This window comes from Macrotis lagotis, chromosome 1 (assembly GCF_037893015.1).
Source record: "Macrotis lagotis isolate mMagLag1 chromosome 1, bilby.v1.9.chrom.fasta, whole genome shotgun sequence".
NCBI lineage: Eukaryota > Metazoa > Chordata > Mammalia > Peramelemorphia > Peramelidae > Macrotis > Macrotis lagotis.
In genome coordinates, this window is record NC_133658.1 from 823499557 (window position 1) to 823518374 (window position 18818).

General features: G+C 33.1%; 1 protein-coding gene across 2 annotated transcripts in view; it reads left to right on the forward strand.

Moving 5' to 3' along the window:
• The window catches only part of RB1 (RB transcriptional corepressor 1), a 165118-nt gene that overhangs the window by 15395 nt on the left and 130905 nt on the right, over positions 1–18818 (forward strand). For both annotated transcript variants that reach the window (XM_074217121.1, XM_074217122.1), the window contains exons 3-4: positions 15344–15459; positions 18127–18246. In XM_074217121.1, the coding sequence (XP_074073222.1) occupies positions 15344–15459; positions 18127–18246 (236 nt within the window). The remainder of the gene's footprint in view (positions 1–15343; positions 15460–18126; positions 18247–18818) is intronic.

The following is an 18818-nucleotide window of genomic DNA, read 5'->3' on the forward strand; positions in this document are numbered from 1 at the left end:
TTTTAGTATTGTCTTTGATTGTTGTTCTACAGAAATGATCAAGTCCATCATAGTTGATCATCATCACTTCATCTTGCTATTAGTATGTATAGTGTTCTTCTGGTTCTGCTCACTTCACTCAGCATCAGCTTGTGTAAGTCTTTTCATACTGTTCTGAAGTCCCATCCCTCATGATTTTTTATAGAACAATAGTGTTCAATCAATGCCCTGCAGTTGATGGGCATCCCTTCAATTTCCAATTCTTTGTCACTATGAAAAGAGCCATTTTTAATATTCTTGTACATGTGGGTTTTTTAAACCCTTTTTCATGATCTCTTTAGGATACAGACCCATTAGTGGTATTGCTGGATTAAAGGGTATGCATAATTGTATTGTCCTTTGGGCATAATTCCAAATTGCTCTCCAGAAAGACTGGATCAATTCTCAACTCCACCAGCAATGCATTAGTGTCTTAGTTTTCCCACATCCCTTTTTAACATTGCTCAGCTTCCTTTTTGGTCATGTTGACCAATCTGATAGGTGTGAGATGTACTCAGACTTGTTTTAATTTGCATTTCCCTAATCAATAATGATTTAGAGCATTTTTTCATATAATTATAGATAGCTTTAATTTCTTCATCTGAGAGTTGTCTTTTCATAACTTTTGATCATTTATCAATTCTTATAAATTTGGCTCATTTCTCTTTATATTTTAGTAATGATTCCTTTGTCAAAAACACAAGTTGTAAAAAATGTTTCTCATCTTACTGCATTCCTTTTTTTTTTAAGGTTTTTTTGCAAGGCAAATGGGGTTAAGTGGCTTGCCCAAGGCCACACAGCTAGGTAATTATTAAGTGTCTGAGACTGGATTTGAACCCAGGTACTCCTGACTCCAAGGCCAGTGCTTTATCCACTATGCCACCTAGCTGCCCCGACTGCATTCCTTTTGACTTGGGCTGCATTGGTTTTTTTTTTTGTAGAAAAAATTTTCAAATTAATGTAATCGAAATTATCCATTTTTATCATCATGTTTTCTTTCTCTTCTTTGGTCACAAACTATTCCCCTTTCCATGGTCCTAAGAGAAAACTATTTCTTGTTCTCCTAATTGGCTTATATCACCTTTTATGACTAAATCCTGTACCCATTTCAACCTTACCTTGGTATGGGCTGTGATATGTTTGTCTATACCTAGTTTCTCCCATATTATCTCCAGTTTTCCCAGCAATTTTTATCAAAGAGGGAGTTCTTATCCCCAAAGTTGGAATCTTTGGATTTAAACAAAAAGTAGATCACCATAGTCATTTGCTACAGTTTCTTTTGCACCTAATCTATTCCACTGATCCAGTTCTCTATTTCTTAGTCAGTGACAAACAGTTTTGATGACTGATGCTTTATATAATTTTAGATCTGTACTCCTTGGCTACTTTCCTTTGCATTTTTTTCATTAATTCCCTTTTATATTCTTGATCTTTTGTTCCTTCATGGGAATTTAGTTACAATTTTTTTCTAGCTCAATAAATTAATTTTTTTGGAAGTTTGATTAGTATGGCACTTACTAAGTAATTTAGTAGAATTATCATTTTTATTATATAGAACCAGAAAATTGGAGAACCTGTGTTTTCTGTAACTTATTTTATCTTGAAGGGAGAAATTGATGAAGGAAAGCAGTTTGGAGGTGAAAATATTACGTATGGACACTTAATGTGCTATGCAGTTAAAGCATTTTTATTCTTCTATGTAGAGGAAATATTTAGTCAAAAACTTTTTTTTGGTAATTAAAAAAATTGGTATTATTGGCAAATTACATTTATCTATGCAAACTGGTTTACCTGTTCTTCATATATCACAGGCTAAACTCCATGTCTCTTATCCCTTCTTACCTTTGCTTCTTGGAACTGCCAGCACCTTTAGAGGCTCAGTTCAAATAGCCTTTCCTTGTTCCCCTTCCTCAAATTACTTTAATGTATTTTGCATATATTTTGTAGTAATTTATAATTTCCTATATGTTTAATATGTTATAAAGCAAATTAATGAAATATATATGATAATATATCTCATATATCAATCCATTGATCTATCCATCGATCTTTGTACTTCTATGTGTACTTTTTATATCCACACAAGAAAATGTAAGCTTTTAAAGGACAGAAACTCATTATTATTGTTGTTGTTGTTATTATTACTATTACTATTATTATTATTATTAATTATTTTGAGGGAGAGGGTCTGTATAGCCCTAGGGCCTAGAAGAGTCTTTGAAACAAGATGTCCTTAATGAATATTCATTGGATTGAACTGAAATATTTAGAAAGGTAGCTTTGAGTCAGACTATGAAGGTCTTTAAATACTAAATTCAGAAGTATTGCTTAGAGGCAATAAGTGAACCACTGGAGTTTCTTGAGCAAGGAAGTGAGGTGATAAGGCTTTTGTTTGGGGGATCTATTGTCGGTAACATTTTTCTCCTCTAGTCTGTCATGATCTCCACAAATAATAATAGCTCACATTTATAATGTGCTTACTGTGGGCCAGGCAACGAGTTAAGTGCTTTATGATTATTTTCTCATTTGATCCCTTACAACAGCCCTGGAAGGTAAGTGCTATTATTATCCTTATTTTACAGATGAGGAAAGTGAGACAAACAAAGGTTAAGTGATTTGCTCAACTTATATAGCTAGTAGTAAGTGTTTAAGGCCAGATTTGAATTTAGGTCTTCTTGACTCCAGAACTAGCACTCAACCCCCACCTTAATACCCTGTGGGAAATATTTCAACCCTGTGGGAAAATAGCTGTTCTAACAGATATAGCTTTGGCTTGGGGGTTGCCAAATGGATAAATAATAAGAGAAAAACTAAATAGACATTGATTTGAAGAAAGAAAATATTAATAATGATAATCAAGAGAATTTTATGCAGTAGATTTGTTACATTTTATAGATTAGACATCTATAATTATAATACAATTAGAAAACACTGTAATTAGACATTATCTGGAAAGCACTCAACTATATATATATATATAGTTATTTTATCTGAGGGACCACAGACTTAAGGCTAGAAGAGACCTTAGAGATCACTTATTTTAACTCCTTATTTTACAGGTGACAAAACTGAGACTCAGAGAGGTTTAGTGACTTCCCCAAAATCATACAGGTAATAAATGCTAGGGATGAAATTTGCACACAAGTGTTTTTTTCCCACTATACTACACTCTTTACATCCAAGGAAAATATCACTTTTATTTTTCTAGTCATCAATTTCAAGGAAAAATGAACCCTTATCTTCAGAAGGCATTAATGGAATGAGAAATTAAAAAAGGGTTTTTAAAGAGATTAATGTCTTTCATTGGTCTATCATCAGCATAATTTTCATTCTAGGAATAATTAAATTCAAACCAAGATCAGAATTCATCCATTCTTGATGATTCATTTACTGCAACAAAGATCCAATCCTCGGCATAGATGTTCAAATGGCAGCAGAATTCCCAATTAGTTGGTACAAAATGACCCCTAGTCAAGAGATTATAACTATAGGATACAGAAGAAAAGCTTCAAGGTCCCATTGAAACCCAACTTTGAAATCAAGCCAAATGAACAAACATTTACTGAACATAAACTTTTGTTCTCTATTTGCTTGTTATTATGGTGAATTCAGAGAAGCATAAAGTGCCACCATCTTCTAGGAAAGGGAAAAAATAAATGCACAGTTAAATAACAATATTAGATCTATTACTAAGGTGTATAACACCAATAATTACTATGAAATCAGATGAAGGAGAGATCAGTTTGTGAAGGAGAGATCAGAGAAGACTCAGAGAAAGGACATTTAAACTGGACCTTGATGGAGAAATTAGGATAGTGGCATTCGAGGCAGGGAAAACTGCATGATATATATAGAGAGAATGAAAAACAGAACTCCAGGGAATTAATGAGAAACCTGGCTGAAAAGCTAAGTTGTCAGGCAGATAATAGTAAGAACCTGAACTAAGGAATGGGGGTAGATACATACAGCAGATTTCTCAAAGGAAACATCAATAGGACTTTAGTTTGATTGGATGTGATGGCCATATCAACAGTTAAATAATGAATGTTCCTCATCTGTAAAATAAGGACATGGATTCTTGTAAGTTCCCTTCCAGCTCTGACATTCTAAGAAAAGATCCAGTAGTATGTTAATTAATTCTTTAGGTACTCACGGAATATTAACTAAGTCTCAGTCTTCACCACCAGATTATACAAGCTTATCCAATTTTTTAGATACCCAAGATAGCCTTCATTGGATGAACCCATTAGATAAACTCTTGTTAGAAGAGCAGTTATTAACAGTTTGAGAACATAATTTCTATCACATACCTCAAATCAAATTCTATTTTGTAACTCTTTCAGAGTTATTTATCCTACTTGCTTCCCCTCCCCCCCATGTGCCCTTGCCTTTGATATTAAAAAGGAACCATCCTCATCAAGTTGACTATAAACTATAGGAATTCAACTGTGGATCCCATATAATTGAATCCTGTCAAGTTCAACTGTTTCATTTTAGAGAAATGGAAACTGAGACCTAGAGAAGTTAAGTGACTTGCCCAAGGCGACCCAGGTAGTTCCTTTTCCATAGTGCTTAGTACTCTGGTTTCAAGTCCTGGGTAAGATCAGATGTTTTTTGACAGGGAGGATCTTTGAATGACAAGACTTAAGTCATGTATCAAGTTAATCAACAAGCATTTACTAAGTCCCTACCTTGTATTCTCAATATTATTCTAGATGCTGGATATAGAAGAAAAGAATTAAACAATTCCTGTTCTCATGGAGGTTTTATATTTTAATGAAAAACAACTCTGTTTTTCTTTATCTTTTTATTTTACTAGCAGCCCAAAGAACCACTCTATTTGGCTTTTGTCAGCTTTCTAATATTCTCATTCTAACTACATTTTTGATGACCTGTAGTTGCCAGCATTTAGAAAATATGACATGAAATAAGTTTGAACAACTACAAATTACAGTGTAATTAATTTTCTTTGACCTTGGAGAACATACTCGAGTGTGTACTTTATGATGTGGCATATTTACATAGAATTTCTGAATTTATACAAAACTGAAGAGAGAAATTTGAAATGTCTATCAATGAAATCAGGAAAACATTAAAAACCTAAACTATTAATCCAAGATGACACAGTTCAGTGGATGCTGGATTTGGTAGGTTTTATCTCTAAAATTAGGAGGTTGGACTAAATAAATTCTGAGATCCCTTGTAATTCTAGGTCTATGATCTATGATCTTGAACTCCTATGAAGTATTATTCAGTCCATCAAATACTTTAAGATACCAACTAAATGATATTTTTCATCTTCCATGTCTTCCCCACCCCCTGTCTCTTTTGGTGATATTCATGACATGTTGCCCAAAAAAGGGCAGTGGAAGAAAAAGGCTCAGAGCAAATATAACATTTGCATTCTTGGGGTGTACTTTTTTTGTCTGCTCCCAGCTTTGCTTCTGGCTTTTTCCTTTTATATTAAGTGTGTGTGAAGAAAAAAATGTCCAATTTTTGCCTCCTACTGTCATGCAAATAGAAATGAGATTGCTGGGAATGTATAATAAATTTTCCCTTTTCCTTAGATAAAGAAGATCTAGCAGTCAAAAAACATTTTTATTCCCTTTATACCTGTGAAAATCTTTTCCTGTTAAGAAAGGATTTGGTCCTTTGATAAACTTTTGATATTGAAGAAGTGCTTGCAACTCAATCTTTTTCTTCATCTTTCTTCTTTGTCCAGTCTTAAGATTTGATCTACATAGAAATTCTGTCCAGTGATTTAGATTAGTATCTCAGCTGTAATTTATAATAGTAGAGAGTTGTTTGAGACACATTGAGAAGTTAAAGTGACATAGACTTGGACCCCAGCAGTTTGTATAAGATGCAAGACTTAAACCCAGATTTTTCTCCATTGCCCACTTTATCAACTATGCCTCTCATGACAGTTTTTATTGCCTTTATTAATTTTTATAACTTAGATTGTATGCTCTGGCATGATTACCTGTTAATTTTCAAGTGGATTTAGTGACATTAAATACATTCAGTATGATTTCTACTCATTCATTTATACTATTGGCATGGCAGCTGATGACTAATTTTTAAGTATCATGAATGAAACTAAATTATTTGAAAATTTGCAATCTGTGATAGGAAAAATATTCTTCATTTTTCATGTAATGGCTTCCAACTTCTTTCTGTGTTTTACAAAAATATCAAATACCATGGGCATATTTTAATAGCTTTGTTTACTTATTCCTAATATGAAAGATTTTTTAAACTGATAAGAATTTTAGCAAATTTAATATTTCACCACTTGGTGGTGCTCCATGACAAATTAGTGTGTTGTAGACATATTTGGGAGGTATTGTTAATATAGCTAATATCTATATACCTTTATATAGTCATTGTAAGTAATATCTTGTTATTTTTTAAAATTGCTTTATTTTTCCCCCCTAGCTAAATGTAAAAACAATTTTTAACCTTTATTTTTAAAACTTTGAGTTCCAAATTTTCTCCCTTCCTTCCTTTCCACCCCCCTTCTTTAAGAAAGAAAGCAATATGATGTAGGTTATGACAAGTAGTCATGCAAAATGTTTGCATAATTTAACTGACATTTAAAAAATAATTCTTGATAAATTTTGTTTTTCTGTCACTTATATTTCCTGTTATGTGCTCCCCCCTTGCTTTCCCAGATATCAATCCCTTATAACAAAAAATAAAACAATAAAAAATAAAAAGAGAACAAATATTCAATGAAACTAACCAACTTATTGAAAAAGCTGACCTTATATATAATGTTCCATACCATAGTCTCATATCTGCAAAACAAGAAGAACTTTTCATGTATTCTTTTTGTTCATGTTTAGTCAATATAATTTTTCAATTAAATTTTTATTCAAAAAAAATTAAATGTTATTTCTTAGGTCAGCAATAATTCAACTTCTCCTGCCACCAGTTGAAAATAAAAGAAAACTAAGCATGAATAGTCAAGCATAATAAGCAATTGTTTTTATCTCATTGGCCATATCTGAAAGAAAAAAATGCATATAAGTATATATGTTTATGTACTTATACACATACATGGATATGTTTCATTCTGTATTCTGAGTTCTTCAGTACAGTAGTATTCAATTACATTTATATGCCATAACTTGTTTAGCCTTCCTGTACCCCCTCAGATTTCAATTATTTACCACTCAAACAAAACTATGAATTTTTTTTACATCTTTATCATGTTTTGCTTAAGACTAATCTTTCTCATAATCCACCCTCCTTCTAATTCTCCCTTCTCCCCTTTCCCTCCTATCTCAACATAAAATGAAATATATTTCTATATTCAGTCCTGCAGGAGAGAGAGAGAGAGAGAGAGAGAGAGAGAGAGAGAGAGTGAGTGAGTGCATGTGTTTTCATCTTCCCTCCTTTGAGCAGTTTAGATGAAAGTGAGGTTCTGGTATTATCCACACTCTCCTTCTTATGTTTGTATAGATTTCTACTTGCTCACTTCTATTATGTGAAATAAGTTCCCCTAAACTTCTTTTCCTCTCTCACCCCTGTGTTTTTCTCTTCCTCTCCTTTTCTATTCTTCTTTTAAGAACTACTGTAGCTAATTCTTCAGTCTCAAAGAGGACCACACTAACTAATGAAGTGATTGTTGCCATGAGTACACAATCAAGTTTACTATAGTGAGGGGCAAGACATCCTTCTCATTTGCTTGTACAAGCATCATTCCAGTCCATGACCTGATTGTGAGGAAACAGGACAATTGAAGATGGTTTGGCTGCTGTAGGAGTCTGTTGGCTTTGGTTTTGCTTCCTCTTGTATCAGTGAGAAACCACAGTTTATCATCAGTGCCAGGCAAGCACCAGCATATGATATGTGGCAACAAAATTAGACAACCTAGTACATCCTAACTTGTCTGTTGATGAATTAACTGTCAGTACAGCCTTTCCTCTCAGACCTTTCATCTTTGAGCTATTCATCAGCATGACACGATTGGCAACAGCTTTAATACTAGGCTGGTTTCAGCTTAGATCGTTGTTGCTCTACTCAGTGTGCTTTCTAACTTTGAACTTTATGTTAAACCTGGGCTCTTGGCATCTTTCTAGGGCCTCTTTCTTGAGCTGTTGAGTAATGTGTTACTCCAACCTCTCAGAGACAGCTCAGGTTGGAGACCCACTAACCTTCAATGCTTCCAAAGTGGTCTGATTCAGGATAAAGTCTGATCACTTTTCCCCAGTCTGAGCTCTCTAAACTCCTAACCTGGGTTTAAGTCTGAGCAACAGCAGATTACTTCTAGACCTAGCTACCATTAGGTGGTTGGAAAATTCTGTAGTTCAGAGTGATAGAACTGTAGGTTCCCCTTTAGTTTGAAATTCTTGCTCCAGCTATTCCTCTGCAGGGGCTGGGACCCTGCTCTACTCTTAAGTTCTCAGCCACACCACTGATATTTGCTTCTTAACTTCCTCCTTGCTGTCTTTGAATACACATCTCCTCTTCAGGCTATCCTAGATCTATGACCTGGAACTAAGAGGGGGCTAAAAATGCCAGGTGGGACCCCTTCCCACACTCTACCCAGTATTGCAGGTAACTTGTTCTCCTTGTGCCAGAGTGCTCTACCTGGTGCTTCTGATTAGACCCCATTTACAGACTTCTTTGACTCCTTGTGTCCACCTAAAGTAGAAAAATGATTCTCTGTGATTTTTCCCACCTTAGATTATCAGTATTTAATCTAATGCACTTTCCATATCTGTTTAGGACTTTTGAAGGGGAGATGGAGAAAACTTGCTATATTTCTTCATCTGCCATCTTGGAACCACCCTTGTCATTAAAATTTCAAAGCATCCAGTTTTATCATTCTGTTATTGTTTTTTCTATTTTCGTTGCTGTAATCTTAAATATTGTTTTTTCTAATTTTGTTTTCTTCACTCTGTTTTAATTTATATAAGTTCCATTTTCTAATTATTTCTTACAGTAGAGGCATTCCATTCCTGTACTATAACTTGTTTAGCCATTTCCCAATACCATCAAAGACATCTGCTTTGTTAACATTTCTTTGCTACTATACAAAATATTGCCATAAATGTTTTGACTCATATTGGGACTTTTCTTGTTTTCCTTGACTTCTGAGTATGATGTGTCAGAAGACATGGACATTTTGGCCACTTTTTTTGCATAATTGCAAATTGTTCTCCAGACAGCTGGCCCAATTCACAGTTCCCCCCCAATAGTAGCTCTTTTCCCACTACCTCTCAAACATTTAGTACTCACATCTTTTTGCAGTCTCTTTCAGTTTATTGGGTGTGAGATAAGTCATTCAGTCAACAAGCCTTTATTAAGCATTTACTATGTAAGAAGCACTGTGCTATAAAGATTGGGGATATCAAAGACAAGCAAAAATTATCTCTTCCTCCACGGAACTCACATTCTAATGGATAGACCAACATGGAAATAATTTAATTCTTATAAGATAAATACTGAATAAAGGGAAAGTACTCTCTGAAAGGAAGATACTAACACCCTAGGGGTAGGTGGAGGTGAGAATGAGGATGGGGGGTGGGAGGAATAGTACCAGAAGAGGCATCCTATATGAGAAGTGATATGAAACGTCTTGATGGAACCTAGGGAAGCTGGAGGTGAAAGTTATATTGCTGAGGTTTAAAGACAGAGTGAAATGAAAAGTAGAAGCATCAAAAATATAGATGACTTTCTTGAGGAATTTAATCATGAAGAGGAGGGAAATTATTAGATAATAGACAATGGGGGTCATAGGATCAAATTGAGGATTTTAAAAAGTATTCATTTTGAACTTCAATACAAAAAAGACAGAAAAAAACTTTCTATGTACACAGCACAACATAGAGAGGATTCAATATAATACTATGAATTTCCATTCTACACTGTTTACTTTTTTAAAAAACCAAAACTATTTAATTTACTATACATCATCTTCAAAGTTACCCTGCATTTCTGTACTTCCTTCTAAGTTTTCTTTTGTTCTTTGCTGTGTATTTTTTTCTCCATTCCCACCCTGTCCTAGAGAAAGTTATCATTAGATATAAATGTAGTATATATATGTAAAACCATATTATACATGTTTCTATTTATCAGTTCTTTCTTTGGACATGGATAGCATCTTGTTTTATAAGTCCTTTATAATTTGAGTATTCATAATACTCAAAACGATTTGGTTGTTCATAGTTGTTCTTAGAGCAATATTGCTGTTATGTGTACAATGTTCTCTTGGTTCTGCTCATTTCACTCTTCATTATTTTATGAAAGTCTTTCTATGTTTTTCTAAAATCAACCAGCTCATCATTTTTTATAGAAAAGTAGTATTCTAATCACAATCATATACCACAGCTTGTCTAGCCATTCCCCGATTGATAGGCATTACTTCAATTTCAAGTTTTTTGCCATCACAAAGAGCTGCTATGAATATTTTAAAACAAGTTCTTTTTCTTTTTAATCAGTTTTGGGAAACAAACCTATAGTACCAGTATTTGCCACTTTTCTCTTTTATAATTTTAGCCAATCTGATGAGTGTAAGATAATGTTTCAAAGTTGTTTTAATTTGCATTTCTCTAATCAGTAGTGATTTAGAGTATTTTTGTGTGCCTATATATGTATATATACACATATAAGAATATATTCTATATATATTTGATTTCTTTATTGAAAAATTACCTGTTCATCTCCTTTGACCATTTATCAATTGAGAAATGACTTATATTCTTATAAATTTGACAAAGTTCTTTATATAGTTGAAATATGAGACTTATTTTAGAAATTATCTATAATAATATTCTCCTAATTTTCTATTTTCCTTTCTAATTTTGGCTACATTAGTTTTATTTCTTAAAAAGGCCTTTTAACTTAATGTAATGAAAATTGTCCATTTTCTACATCACAATGCTCTTTTTCTCATGTTTATTCATAAGTTGTTCTCCTGTCCATAAATCTAATTGGTAATATGCTCCTTGTTTTTCTAATTTTCTTAAATCTCTCTTTATATCTAGGTTATATATTCATTTTGACTTTATCTTGGTAAATGGTATTGGTCTATGCTCAGTTTCTGCCAGACTGCTTTCCAGTTCTCCCAAACAATTTTTTATCAAATAATGAATTTTTATCTGTATAATTGTCAAACATAAGATTAGTATAATCAATTGCTGTTGTAGACTCTATGTCTACATTGTTTCACTGATCTACTTTTTTGCTTCTTAGCCAGTACCAGATAATTTTGATAATTACTGTCTTATAGTATAGTTTAAGATCTGTTAGTTCCTATTAGGTACTGTTAAACCTCCTTCCTTTACTTTCCCCCCATTAATTAATTCCTTTGATAATCTTGGCCTTTTGCTCTTCCAAATGAATTTTGTTTTATTTTTTTTCCTAATTCATCAAAATAATTTTTTTAATTGGGAAGTTATTGAATAAATAGATTAGTTTGGATAAAGTGACCTTATTATATTGGCTCTGCCTAATTAATTACAATTAATATTTTCTGATTGTTCAAATCTAACTTTATTTTTATAAAAAATGCTTTATAAATAAATCCGTTCACATAAATAAGTCTCAGGTTTGTTTTGGTAAGTGTATTTCCAACTATATTATAATCTGCAGTTTTGTTAAAGGGGTATGCCCTAACTATCTCTTCTTTTTCAAGTTTTGTTGGTAACATATAGAATTGCTGATGATTTATATGGATTTATTTTATATCTTGATACTTTGATAAAATTATTGTTCCCATTAACTTTTTAGGATTTTCCAAGTATGCTATCAGAAAAAAATAGTTTTATTATCTCATTGCCCATTCTGATTCCTTTAATTTTTCTTTTCATTTATTGTTATTGCTAGCATTTCTGATTAAATTGAATAATAATAATGATAATGGGTATCTTATTTCACTCCTGATCTTATTGGGAAGGCTTCTAGTTTATCCTCATTATAAGTAATCCTTGCTGATGGTTTTAAATAGAGATCTCTTATCATTTAAAAAAATTCATGTAAGCATATGTTTCTTATTTTACTCATTCTTTTTACCCTGTCCTTCACATATCTGGTTTGCTTCAAACTATTTCCTTCATCTACACTTCTTTTAAAACCCCTTCCTTATCCTCTCCCTTTAGGGATCTATTCCTTAATCCACTTACCCCTCTAAGAGTCCCTTCCTTATCTTCTCCCTCTTCCCCCTCCCCCAGCCCTACATCTTTCTACTTCTAAAAGTCCCTGCCTTATCCTGTCCTCAAATCTTCCTATTTTTTTAAATAAATTCAGAAGACCTTTATACCATTTTAGATGTATTTGCTATTTCCTCTTTAATCCAGTTTATAATGGGAATAAGTTTCTTGTACTATCAATCCTCTACCCCAACTGCATCCACTGTAACAGTTCTTCCATTCTAGAACTTTAGGGTAATTTTCCTTTTATGTAAATATTGTAACTAGATCTTTTGAAAATCATACCTTTCAGGGAGTCCAATAATTCTTATATTGTCTCCCTCAATCTATTCTCTATACATCAATTGTTTTTCTAATGAAATGTTTCACATTCTCTTCTATTTTTTCATTCCTTTGATTTTGTTTTATTATTTCTTGGTGACCTAAAATGTTATTAATTTCCCTTTGCCCAGTTCTCATCTTTAAGAAGTGATTTTCTTTTTATTAAGTTATTGGATCTCTTTTTTCAATTGATTTTCTTACATTACTTTTATTTCCCCCCCAATTTTTCCTCAGCATCTTATTTGATTTTTAAAGTCCTTTTAAAGCTTTTTTTTTGGATTTGTGACCAGTTCTTTTTTAAAGTAGGAGTGACCTTTTTAACTTTACTGTCTTCTGAGTAATGATTCAGATTTTCTCTATGCTCATAGTAATTATCTATGCTGTTTCTTTCTCCTTTGCTAAATCATATACAACTACTGCTGCTGCTGCATCTTGTCCTTCATTATCACAGAAGACCAAAACGACATCACTTTGTTTGAGACAAACTACTACTATTACTACTACTACTACTACTACTTCCACCACCACCACCACCACCACCACCACCACCAGTTCTGTTTCTGCTGCTGCTGCTGCTACTACTGCTATTACTACTATTATGTAGCAGTTTATTATTATGGTCAGATTTTAGTCTTGAGATATTGGGGGTGGTGCCTCAATCTTTATGTTTTTCTTACTGTTGTTTTCTGAACTATGTCAAGGGCCTGATGGGGCATTCCTCTCCACCCAAGCCATATCTAGGACCCCCAGCCCTCCACTGTCACCACAAAATCTCTTGCTTCTTTGAAGTCCCTCCCATTGTCTGAAAAACTCAGTTCTCCCCTTTGTCCTGAAACTGAAACCAGGGACTCTGCTCTCCAGCAAGTACTTCAAGCCAGCAAGATCCCTGACCCTCTGCTTCCAAACTATACAAGTCTCTGCTAACTCCTCCTTACAGGCACAGCCTGGGCTGGCATCTGGTCAGCATGACTGGGCCTGGCATCCCACCACAGCGGGACAATCTTCTGCTACTCCAACTTTGACCACTCACGTTGTCCCTGAAGTGAAAGTTCCTAAACCAGAGGTTATCATCCCAAGACAGCTACCTCTAGAGCTTGTTTATTGATACAGTGCAATTTGCCTGGTGCTGTTTGCATTTTATTTGACCTGCCCTTAGAGGTTAAATCTTTCCTAAAGTCCTTTAGGTTGTCTTAGGACAACTGTTTTACCCCAACTTTTAATTATTTCTACCACTCAGTTTACTTTGAAGTGATGTGTTTGTGGGAGAAATTTGGAGAGCCTGGCATTTCCTGTCTTATTCTTCCATCTTTCCACTATCCTCTTTAATTGAGGGTTTTTTGAGAATGAGGAAGACTTGGGTGTACTCAGAACATTGAATTTAGTGGTTGAAGACTTGGATTTGAGTCAGGCTGGATTATTTACAAGTTATGTGATCATTTATAGAAGTACCAACTTCCATGAGCTTCAAATTACTTATCTTTTAATGAGTATAATAATACTCGTACTATGTGCCTAACTATATTATTGTGAATATCAAGTGAGATGATGCTTGAATAATTGCTAGCACTTAAATGTTACTTTAAGGTTTACAGAGCTCTTTACATATTTTATCCCATTTGATCTTAAGCATTATTAACTTTGGGACAGCCATGTGGAATAGTAGATAAAGCCCTGGACCTGGAATCAGGAAGTTAAAATCTAACCTCAGTTACTTACTAGCTCTGTGACCCTAGACAAATCACTTAACCATGTTCATCTCAGTTCCTCATCTGTAAAATGAGCTGAACAAGAAAATGGCAAGCCACTCCAGCATCATTACCAAGAAAATTCCAGATGGGGTCATGAAGAATCAGACACAACTGAAATAATCAAACAACAATAATTATTAGCATTATTTTACTGATGAGGAAACTGAGGTTAGTTTCTGGTACAAGATATAATAAACATTACGTTGTATTTGAAGTTGATGTACCATGATATTCCAATACACCATGCTGCTTTGTGGTTTTGATGCAATAATAAATGGTTGTGAAATCCTTTTTTCTTTATAGATTTGTTAGTTATTTTTCATATTTGATTGTTCATGTGTATGGTATTCAAATTTAGAAAATTTGTGCTTTACTATATTAGAATTGAAAAATTAAAATCTAATAATTGTTAAATGTTTAAAATGAATACATTTTCTTATTTTTCTTTGCAAAAACTGGTAGTTTTTTATTTAAAATTTTTTGTTTTTAATGTTTGCTTTTATATTTTAGTATGTTCAATATTAAACAAAATACCCAAAGTATAAATTTTGGGTTAGTTCAGAAAATTAAAAATCAAATCAGAAAGTGGTTTGGGGTTCAGATAAAGTGTATGTATTTTGAATGATCGCATTCTGAAGTTGGCTGAATCATTTAAATGAGACATTTACATCAAACATATGATCATGGGGGCGGCTAGGTGGTGTAGTAGATAAAGCACTGGCCCTGGAGTCAGGAGTACCTGGGCTCAAATCCGGTCTCAGACACTTAATAATTACCTAGCTGTGTGGTCTTGGGCAAGCTACTTCACCCCATTTGCCTTGCAAAAAACCCTAAAAAACAAAAAAACCATATATGATCATGTAATTTTCTATATTGTTACAATTTGCATCTTTCTAATCTTATTTTTTAAGAAGTTAACTACTAGAGCAAAAGACAAATAATTTCAACATATATGCAAAATCATTTTGAGGCAGCACAAGAATGTGTTTAAGACTTTCTGTTTTGATATACTGAAAAATAAGCACATGTGCTTATAATTTCTATCATCTGCACCTCTTATTTGAGTATATTTAACTGATGAATTTTTTTCCATAGGAATGTTATATTCAAAAGAAAAAGGAATTTTGGGGGATCTGTATATTCACTGCAGCCATAGACCTGGATGAGATGCCATTTACCTTTACAGAGCTTCAGAAAAACATAGATATAAGGTACATTTTGCGATATCAGTAGAAATATCTGTCAAAGTAAACGGGAATATATAACTCTTATTTTCACTGTAAAGCCATTGTAGGAGTAAGAATACATAAAATTGTAGCAAACTAGGCAGTAGTCTTTTACTAGGAAAATTTGACTTAGAAGAAAGCTAATGTGGTCTGATTTCCTAACATTGAAATCTCATCTTTTAAATGATGCTTAAGTTCTCACATAATCGTTTCCAATGATAACTGGGACCTAGGAACAATTTTATATTTCATATGAATGTTTAGATTTTGCTTTGGGGTTAATCTAATGGTAATGCAGCTCCAAGCTTTAGAATTATATTATTTAAAGTTAGATGCATTTCAAGTGTTTGAAGACAATTACTTAGTCTTTTGTGTTAGCTTTATAATCACCAGGTTGGGAAGAGAATTGATCTGACACCTGGTCATTTGGATGGTATATCTTGGGACCAGTCTAGACCTTCTAAATTATTCCTGGCTGAAAATAGACTTTTGGGTTGGATTAGAATAAGAATGGACCCTGGCCATGAGAATGTAAAGTAATGTACATTTAGCATATACCTCAAATTATCCTTTTGTATTGTAGATTTAAGGCATTGGCCATAAATTTCATTTTTGCAGTAGCATTTTGCTTTTAGTGTCTTTGGGTTTACTTCTCATAGATTTTTTAAATTAATATTTTATCTTAATTTTACTATCTATATCTATAATTTATCTCAGAAGAACTATGCCTAAACTGTTAACTAATTTGTCTCTTTCATTTTAGTGGTTTTGTTGGCATGTTTGCGTTTTCTGGGTTAGTTTTTTGCAATAAATTTTCTTAGTGGATTCACAGTGACTCACAACTTACATCACTTCATTGCACTCAGTTTCCACTCTACTCCCCACTCCCTTCTTTCATTCGCAAAATGTATTTCCTAGGAATGAATTTATGAGAAGACAGATTCTTAACCAAAGATCCAAAAGGCTTTCATCTTGTTATCAGTTCAAATTTAATAGAGCATTAGGAAGAGATAATATTAAATTTTTAAAAAACTCAACCCAAAACAAGTCATAATTTTATATAGTTGAAAGGATTTGCCAAAGACACCTAAGAAATAGTCAGACTATTAGATAAAGGTTAACACTTTTTACTGAAAAAAGGGGATAAAGAATATAGTCAACCCTCAACTTTTACAGAGGTTACCTTCCTAGAAAAACAGTACAAAAATAAAAAATCATGAATGTTGATACCTATTCCTATGGGAGTTAGGGGTTAGGTTCCTTCAACCACTAAAACCTGTACTCTTCATTAGAGATTACTGAAAATACACTTTTATGCCTACAGTGCTTTGTAACAAAATATTAATTCTGATAATATGTACTTTTCCTAACTCAAGAAACATGAAATAACCCATAAAGTGCAGCATATAGAATGAAATTGGTAACATGCAACTTTTCTCGCTAGTAATTCTCTAGAATTCTCTGACCTTTTGACTAATATCGCAATTTAAAAAAACCCATAAATTTCAGAAATATAATTTGGGGTAAGACTTTTGTTGCATTATTTTTTTCTAGTACTTTAAGTATCAATGAGTTAATGTAGATTTTAACTCTAGTATTATTAGCAGTCTTTATGAATTTCAGTGGCCAAAAATATTGATCACCTGATAGCCAGTTTTCTGTTGGTCATCCTTTCTTCACTTTACCTGGGAAGTCCTCAGGCTTTTGCTACAGCAGTCCTTGAAGTTTTTAGCCCAAGGGACCTGCTGGATATGCACTTTAATGGAACAAACTTTGAGAAGTTATTTATTTACTTTGAAGTATCAGAATAGGATTTTAAAACACCTTTTAACATGGAAAAGATCTTCAATATATTTGATTAACTTCTTGAATTAAACATAACTTGCCTACTAAATGTTATAGTTTTAAATGAAATTAAAATAACCCAGTTTCCAGATATAGACAAGTCAGCAATTTGTGTATTATAAATTGTATATTCTAAAGGAGTCAGGGTGGTATAGTGACCTGGTTTAAAGTCCAGCCTCTGATATACTCTGGCCATGTGCCCTGGGCAAGGTACTTAATCTCTCAGTAATCTTGACAACTTTAAGAATAGATTTGCATTGGCAGAGGGATTTTCCTGTCCTACCTATTTGGTGAAATCATAGGGCCCTTTCTTATATTGCAAAAATTAAATGTGCATGTGAATTATTAAAAAAAAATATTAAGGTTGTACCAGAACAAGAAATCACTTAATGTGAAAGGGAAAAAAAATACTAAATTGAGTCCTAATTAGTGATCTAGATTGATTTAATCTATTTTGTCAATCAATGAAATAGAGAGAATTTAGTTTTGAGTGGCTCAGGCAGCTAATATTTGAAATAGTGAAACTTTAGAACTTGAACCATTTATTTCTGATAATGACCTTAGTGATAACTTATTCTCATTCAATTCCCTCTCCCTATCAAATATGTAAAGAAAGCTATTTTATTATTTCCCCTTTAAGTTCAATTGATAGTTGCTGCAAAGGAATATATAGAACATTCATTTAGTAAAATTGCACTCATTTAGCACTCATTGTTTCAGATTTAAACTCTTTTCCTTAAAAATAAACTGCATTTAAGAAAAATGTTTATCAAAATAACTAATTTTTCCTAATCCTTTCCCATGCAGTGTGTACAAATTTTATCATTTGCTAAGAGAAATTGATACCAGTACTAAAGTAGACTATACTGTATCCAGACTAATGAAGAAATATGATGTTTTATTTGCACTCTACCACAAATTGGAAAGGTAAAATGAAATTTTTATTTTTAAAAGATAAATCTTGGCTTTTACTCTTAACATCTTAATAATTCCAACTTGTTTTAGTCGGCAATTTGTGTATACTTACTATATAGGATACTGGGGTTTTTTTAGATCTTTTGATGTATAGTTCATTGTTGCTTTTTTATATGTTGTGAATAAGTACTCTAGTTTCCCCTCATCCAACAAATTTCTGTTTCTAAATGGAGAGGTATCACAGAAGTAAAAATCTTAGTTGTTTGGTTAGTACTGTGAATGATCAGAACAAAAGCAGAAGTCAGGAGAGTTTCAGGGAGAAAGGTTTTATCTTTTCTCTGATCTCCTTGTTCCTTCACCTGTCATAGAATTGAGGAGACAGTGTTGAATGACTTCTGACATTAGAACAGATGAAAGATGAAGCAAAAAGATGCTATTTACACAATCGTAATATCCCCCAGTTGAGTGTTTGTTTTTCTCAAAAGCAAAAGATGGTTTTAGTTATAGAGACACCCTCCTCTGACTGTATGGGAGGGCATACAGGAAACAGAGGCCTATAGTGTTCTAAAGAGAATAGATTTGAG